The sequence below is a fragment of the Malurus melanocephalus genome, unplaced genomic scaffold, assembly GCF_030028575.1.
Source record: "Malurus melanocephalus ecotype Western Australia unplaced genomic scaffold, MMel_1.1 scaffold_24, whole genome shotgun sequence".
In the NCBI taxonomy this organism is placed as follows: domain Eukaryota; kingdom Metazoa; phylum Chordata; class Aves; order Passeriformes; family Maluridae; genus Malurus; species Malurus melanocephalus.
The window spans coordinates 408,217-416,295 of NW_026623256.1; the positions used below are offsets into that span (position 1 = coordinate 408,217).

The 8,079-nt window shown below is 46.7% G+C and overlaps 1 protein-coding gene across 1 annotated transcript; it reads left to right on the forward strand.

Annotated features, from left to right (window-relative positions):
• Window positions 1–3,597: 3,597 nt before the first annotated feature.
• DNAJB8 (DnaJ heat shock protein family (Hsp40) member B8) lies at window positions 3,598–4,257 on the forward strand. The gene has a single exon (XM_057390211.1). The coding sequence runs from the start codon at window positions 3,598–3,600 to the stop codon at window positions 4,255–4,257; it is 660 nt and encodes a 219-aa protein (XP_057246194.1).
• Window positions 4,258–8,079: the final 3,822 nt, after the last annotated feature.

The window sequence follows — 8,079 nt, forward strand, 5'->3', positions numbered from 1 at the left end:
TCCTTGAAGAAACATTTCCTAATATTTCATCTAATCAAAATAATAATAGAAAAATATTTTCACAACTTGGAGGTACTCAATTCCTTCTGGACTAGGACCCATTGGGGTCCCAAGATCAGGGATTGGAGCTGCAAGGTTGGGGTCACCTGTCATCTGTATGACCAAAAGTTTGGGACATTTTGCTGCCTGGTGCCTTCTGTTCTGCTCCCCATGCTGACCTGGGTGACAATCCCTGCCCTTACAGACMCAATATCTGGCTGGGAGGGAAGAGAAGGCTGGACATGGCAGTGCCTGGAGTGGAGAACCAGGGGGACAGGGACTGCTRCGTCCACATCCATCTGGCATACTGAGGCAGGGAATGAAGGAAAAGGAAGGAGGGGCCGGGCAGAAAAGAAAATCCCAAAGATCCTCGGATAATAAGCACCATTAAGGTTAGTCTGTCTCATGATTGTTTCTTATTAAAAAGAGACTGTACTTTATCTGTGCAGGATATGCTGTTTGGATGAGGGAATTAGCAGAGTGACTGCCTCCATATCATCTAATTAGCAAAAATGTTGATAAGCAGATACAATCACATATGATTAGGATCCTTTTAAAAAGCCACTCCATTAATTAAATAGACAGAAAGGCCGCCTCCAGCCCTCGCGTGCCACTGATTAGAATACAAATATTTACACTAATCTCACCTCCATCAGCYATGGGACACTTTTGAGTATTTTTAGTGACATCAGATTACTATTGATTTTCATCCCCAATGTCAGACCATTTTGTTAGTATCTGAAAGTGCTGCCTTCAGTTTCGGATGCTTTAAATCATGTTAAGGGTTTATCTTAATGACGCTGCTGATAACCACTGTTCAGGTCACTCGTACTTTCTCTTCAAAGAACACAGTCTGGGCTGGTTTTTATTGTTTGTACTTGAGATTTAAGATACGAAAAACATTTCTCATTTCAAAGCCTTGGTTTCTAGGGATGGGGCTGCCAGGCCAGTTTGGGTCTAGTTAYTTGGTGTGTGCATGTCTCATTTCCCTTTCTCCCTGCCTCTCCTCGGCCCTTTCTTTTTTCCTTGCAAACCCTTTTGGCTCACAGCAGTGGCCTGTCTTGAATGGCTGCTAATCTCTGACGCCTGTTGCAGGCAGCAGCCAGACAGGCAGTGAGCATCCTCCGTTTGGGGATGACAGGAGAAAAACATTCCCTGCTTTTCAGCTGGGTAGGATGCACTAAAGCCAAGGCAGATAACCCAGTGCGCCAGCCAGTCTGAGATGGGCTCTCAGCATCAAAAGCAAGCAGGGGAGRAGAGGCTTTGCAAAGACACAGCAAAAGGCAGAGTCACCTCCTCCCTTCTGTGCACAGCCCCACTCCCTGCTGTTGATAACTGGCCTGGRACCCTCTCCAAAAGACTTTTCTCTTGTCCCGTTTTCCCTTCTGGGTAATAGAGAGTAGGAACATCAATCCTTCTTGAATTTTCTGCCAAGCATCTGCAAAAGGACCGTGCTGGCTGTAGCTAGGAGCCGTTTGCACCTTTTGGGGACTTGTAGGTGGTAAGCTTGGATCACCCTCAAKTCCATTGGACAATCCGTAAAAAATCTGGTCCCTTTTGTGATGATTTCAAGCATGAGACTACAGTCTGAGTGAGCCATCAAGTCTTAGCTCTCCCCTCAGTGTAGAAGACCACTTCAGAGTATTTTGGGAATGCAAAGAGTCCTCTGGGCTCAAATGGACGGCACCGTCTTGCTGTTGGGCCCATGTTACTTTCACCATTTCTACAGAACAAACAACACCTAGCAGAAAAAATAATTCACGTGKCACAATCACTCTGCAATTAAGGAGATTTCTGCGCCAAAGGAGGCGAGAGCTGAAATCTCCCCAGTGAGGTGAGCCCACAGGACCATGACTCCTTTGYTCCTTTACTCTTCCTTCAGCTTCAGCCCCAGACCTGCAGTACTCTGTGGCAACTTTTACTGCCCAAATCTGACCAGAACCTCTGTGCTACTGCCCCATCASTGACCAGTGAGAACACCAGCAGTGCAAAGACCTCTCCCAGCATGTGCCAGCTCAGTTGCCTTCCTCCCTGTGTCACATTGCTCTCCCCAAGGCTGCCCCTTGCTTTCACAGCCCCCACACAGGGTGTGTGTTAGGATAGCAGCCARCTCATACGCTGTGCACATGCTCTTTGGTCTGACTTCTTCCCAAAGTGTGGGATAATGGAAAAGAGGGCAGAGATCTGCAACACATGCTGCTRTTAGTAGGTGTTTATGACACTGTGTTACAGGCAGATGAGTTCTCATTACTGGCACTTCCTTGGAGACCTTCCTCATGCAATGATTCCCTCAGAGGGTATTGTATTTCCCACCAGAATGGCAAATCCAAGGAATGGAAACAGATGCAGGATAACCCTAGATTTGATGGTCCGTGTGGAGCTCCTGGGCCATCCCTGTTTTTCATGCATACACACCTTGGGACAGTTATCCAAAAAAAGCACATGGAGAAGAGGCTAAGGTTGGTAATTCTGGGAATTTAATTTGCTACCAACATGAAAAAGAGGCTCTTCTGATAATGTCAGGCTTGGCTAAAAATTCWGAAAAGATTATGATGTCCATCTAACCATGATTTTAGGAAAAATTCCCACTCAGGGCTTAAAAATGACCACATGGGAAAGTTCCAACAATTTGTTACCCTTGTAAAGAAGGATGTGCAGTGCATTTTGAGTTTAAATTTGGCTAATGACACCTTCCAATTGCTTTGCCTGGGAGCCTGAAGATCCCTGCAGCACTGAATTTCTGTTCCCATGCATGTTCTTGCTGACTGTGATTAGCTGGCATTAAACTTCCTCTTTGCCCAAGTCTGTCATTCCAGAGCGTAGTTTCCAATCCCTTAGTCACATTTTATGGCCTTTCCCTGGGCTTTCTCTGATTCATCAACACTCTGTCCAAACTGTGGGTAGCTTCCCTGRATTGCACACAAAACCACACTGAGTCTCTGAGAATCCCACTGTAGGGCAGGTACAGCAAAAAGTAATCTGACAAATCATAAGGGTGGTAAAACAAGGGAAGACATTGYCCAGGGAAGYTGTGGATGCCCCTTTCCTGGAAGCATTCTGGGCCAGTTTGGATGGGGCATTAAGCAAACAGTTCTAGTGGAAARTGTCCCTGCCCATGGGTGACCTTCAGGAAASGCCACTTCCCACCCAAACCATTCCATGATTCTGTGGCAGCCCTACATCACAGCTCTGTCAGCAGYTACCTCCAGCAACTAAAACATCCCGTGTGTGATCTACGCCTGAGAACAGAAGGCCAGTGACAACCAACCCCACCCTGGAATGTGGTCAGGGCAACTGAGCCGGGATTGGCTGAGCCCCCTCTGAAGTCACAATCCCATGCTTTGTGAGCAACAGGTTTGGAAAGAATGTCTATGGTCAGGCAGCTGTCAGTGGCCTTGCGCTGCAGCAGGACAGAGCAGCTCATGGGGGGGACTGAGCTTCTCCTCACCCCCGAGGAGTGCAGTCCCACTGGGCGTCCAGGACTCTCCACATGCTGATCCACCTTGGTGGGAGAGAGGCAAAACGGCATCCTCCAAACAGCCCCACATGTCCTCTGAGATGGTGGATTACTACAGAGTCCTTGGACTGCAAAATGACGCCTCACAGGATGATATTAAGAAATCGTACCACAAGCTAGCACTAAAATGGCATCCTGATAAGAATCCCAAGAACAAGGAGGAAGCTGAGAAGAAATTCAAAGAAATTGTTGAAGCGTAYGAGACTTTGTCCGACCCCCAGAAGCGATCACTCTATGACATGTCTGTTGAGGAGAGCAGAATCCACTGTGAAAGAGCTTCAGGGGGTTATGACACCTTCTGTTGCTCTCCTTATGGATTCCCCTATCACGAAGATGTCTTTGAAGGGATATATCCATTCACGTGTATTTTCTTGAACCCTTTTGACATCGGACTCAATGGTGAAACCTGGTACAGTGCAAGTGGAAGAGGAGGATGCTCCAGGGAGCCGTTCATGCAATGGAGTTCATTCTGCCCCAGCGGGCACTCYGGCCCCTTGTTTGCTGAAAACACAACTGGGCTACGTGGTGTCAGAACAGTGATAACCACTACTGAAGTGGTCAATGGCAAGACCATCACCACCCGGAAAATCATTGAGGATGGGAAGGAGACAAAAGAAGTGGAAGAAGATGGCCGGCTGAAGTCTGTGACAATCAAYGGGAAAGACTACACGAATTCTCAACGTCAGGAGCACAAGAAATAACTGCAAGCTGTGGGATGTGCTCTCATAGCTCAGCTGATGTGATCCACTGCAAGCAGTGCTAATAAATGCCGAATTCATGACACAACCGATGTAGACTTCTTGATGGTTGGGAACAAAATATTCCACAGGTAAACATGTAGTCGTGCTAAAGAGTAACATTCCACCAAGCCTGAATGAGGTGATAGAGAGTGATTTTTCAGTAAATGTGTATCACAGATACATGTGAAAGCAGCCTTGCTGGTTTGCCAAAGAGACCAAGTTGATTAAYAGAGCAGTTGACTGGTTCATGGACAGGTAAGAGAGCCTATAACAAGCCATAGGTTCCCTTCCCACTCCTTGAGATGTTAAAATCTACCAGCTGGRTGAATAAAGTCTTGTGTCATCATCATACACAACCCTGACACTAAGTGAAAAATATCCTTCCAACCTTTGGTGTATGGGAGGATGCAGATTTTTGTACACTGGCAAGAAAGTAAGCAGGGGTCAGTGGGACTCCTAGAGGAGAGGGAATGATGTAGAAAAAAAAAACAAAGGAAGGAAGAAAATGTCATTCTTCTGACTGTAAAAGAAAACTGGGCCTTTCTTGAGAGTGTTCAGCAAATTATGACCAGAGACCCTGATGGGAGTACTGCATAACTCAGGGGATGAAAGTGAGCAGGGAAAAGGTGAATTTGGCTCTCAGATGGGACAATSTATATCCCCTCTCTGCTTGGAGTAGTTCAAACGCAAAGAGCTAAATTCAAACCATGAGCCAACAGATTCCAGGCAGCTGAGTTTAGATCACTCTTTGTGCAAAGCTGGATGTGGGGACTTAGATGGTGCTTTACCATCCTTATTGTCTTGTTCACAGCTGCAAGAGCCAGTTCACAATGCATTTCTTGCACAGCCTGCCAGCACGCTGCTCTCGTCCTCCACTGAGCTTTGGAACACACTCCCCACGTTTCCGCCCTGCCCTGGGCTGACACGAACTGCTAAGCCTYGTTTCTTGCTTGGCCAGATCACCTTAGGCATTTAAAATCTTACATACCTCTTATTTTCAGTCCCACGCTACATCCCCTTGAATTTCCCAGCTTTCCCTGCCCGCTGATGTCTCCCTGGAGACTGGAACTAGTTTGCAGGGACATTTTCACTCTGATCCAGATTGCAATTGCTGCTGGTGTTTGGGCAGGTCTTTGCATCTGTTTCCTCTGCTGTAAAATGGGAATAACAGACTCCTGTGCTTTGAAGGAGACTGGGAGGTAGTGCTGTTAGTAAAGGACTCTGAACATGAAGCAATAATTTAAATTAGCCAGAATRCTGCCACCCCTTATTCAAAACCTTTTTCTCTTGTAAAGAAAAATGTAGCTTAAATCACCATMCTTAGCAACTGATGCCATGTCCAGCTTGGAAAAACAGACCAAAACTGTATTTGTTATGTTAAGGGCTGTTAAACCAGTTTCCCAGTGACAAAAAGACAGCACTGGGCAGCAAGTGGAAGCTTAACTGCATGCTGGGTGTGTGGAGGGAGGCACGTGGCAATGGGAGCAGGGAAAATCTCTGTGCGGGGACAAACTGTGTCTGCTGCTCCTCCAGTTTGGGAGCCATCAATAGTCCTGCAGACACTGGGACTCTGAGAACTGCAAAGATTTAAAGGGCTTGGTACAAGAAGATTATTTTGGTCAGAGCAAAAACAAGTCAGTATTTCTACTGATACTTCCCCAGTGGACACCACGTTTGTGATAGATGGGTCCTTGAATTAATGTTATGCTTCCTCAGAGGAAGTCCAAGTTAAAAACCCCCCAACAAGCAAAACAACAAACAAATCAACAACAACAACAACAAAAAATCAAACTGCACATTTTGGATCAGAAACTGGTCTTTCATAAAAATAACATGTTTGGAAATCTGGACCAGAGTCGAATTCCCAGCTTCTCAACCTTCTCAGCTTCCTACAGCTAAAACTTTGCTTCAATCTTGTCTCTAATGGTATATTTATTTATGCACATCAATATTTGTTGATCTGAGACAAAGGTATGCAAGCCTACATGCATCTTAGATCTGTCTTACCTTGGGTCAGCAGTTCCCTCTCTTGTGTTGGTATCTAAAGCAGCACCTAAGAGCAAGTTCTTATTTTTCCCATCCCTGGGTCAGAGTGTGTCTATTGCTGCTTGCAGTAGCAGATAGCTCCTGGGGCAGCTCTGGCAGCTGCACATACCCAAACCTGCTAGAAGGAATATGGAAACACAGACTGGGAAGGGACYCAGCTCACCCAGAGTCCAGGAGGACTTGGAGATCCTCTTCCATTTCTTCCAGTCAGGACCACAGAACACCTCACAGCACTTTTGGGGTGCTAAATATCTGAGATYAAAACAAAAAGACAAGAAAATCATAAAAGTCTGGTGGTAAGAGAGCAGGTCAATCTGCGTTTGGAAAGTCCTGCATTCCTGCAATAGCAAGGAATCTGCCAGGTGCCCAAACCAGCTCTGGGAACGGATTGTGTCTCTGTTACAGTGAAAGGTATGTGAACCCCAACACACCTTGCCTTGGAAGCAAACCCCTTTCTGTCTCAGGACATTGKATCAGACTCACACTGAGCCTGCCAACAAAACACCAATACCTTCAGGGAGCTTTTTAAAGCTTTTTCTCATGCCATTTAGCAACTGCAGCACCAGAGGAGCAGCCAGATGTCCAACCAGCCACAGCACAAACTTGAGAGTCTTTGCCTTGCCCAATTCTAATTCTCTGTTTCTCTTCCAGAAATGCATCTTCCCTCCAAAAACCTGTATTTTTAGACCTTGCCKGGTCAGTGGTGAGTCTTTCAGGTGTGTTCATGAGTGAAGGTGCTTGCATGCAGTCAAACCCCCTATGAGGACTGGGGGTACCACCTGCACACCCTCAGCTCAGCTGCTGATGGAAACCAGCCCCTCATCCTTCTAGTCACCACTGGATTTGATGGGCTCATTTCCAGCACCAGCTCTGCTTGCAGATGTCACACTTGGGGGCAGCTGGAAGCCTCCCTTTGGACTGCAGCTCCAAACACAAGCATGTGGCCCTGGCTGGCCCGTGGCACCAGGGAGCGAGAGCAACTCGAGCCCCATCCCTGAGCGTGGCCAGCAGCCTGGGCTGAGAGCCTGAGTCATTATTTTATTAGCAGGGCCCACAACTACTTTAATGTGGGCTTAGGCTGCAAAAACAAAAACATACATAAAAGCATTTGGAATTACTTCATAAAATACTAAATCACGATATTAACCGACTGACCTTTGCTCTATGCAGACCTGCTAATTTTAGCAATTACAGCCAACAACTTGAACATATCAAGTGGGCAACTGTTTAACAATAATGACATCTGCTTGGAAAATCAAATTATGTCTAAACATCTTTAAATCCCCACTAGGGGATACCTGCTTTCTTTTTGCAACTGTTAGTCCCTGTTTAATAGGATTTTAAACTCACAGCCGGCTGCACACTGCGGTGGCAGTGGCCCCTCTCCCTGGAGTGACTACAACAGGACCGACATCCCATTAAGCAGGGATTGAGAGTCTCTCCTTGGACAGTGATGGAAGTGGTTTGGGTTTTGACAGCTTAATCTGATAGACGGGTGCATTAGCTGGGTCCCTTTGCTCACCCGTGCCCCTGCAGATATTGCTCCCCTCCASAGCCCCCCAGGTTACACGTGCTGGACACATCCAGGGCTGATCTCCACTGGCTGTTGCTTGGGAAGCACCTTACAACCAMGATGGGCTTTGCAGCCTTCAGTGCTGTTTGTGGAGCAACTGAGACGAGATTTCCTCCTGCAATGCCCTCAGACACAGTCTAGTTGTATTTTTGGTGATGGCTTCT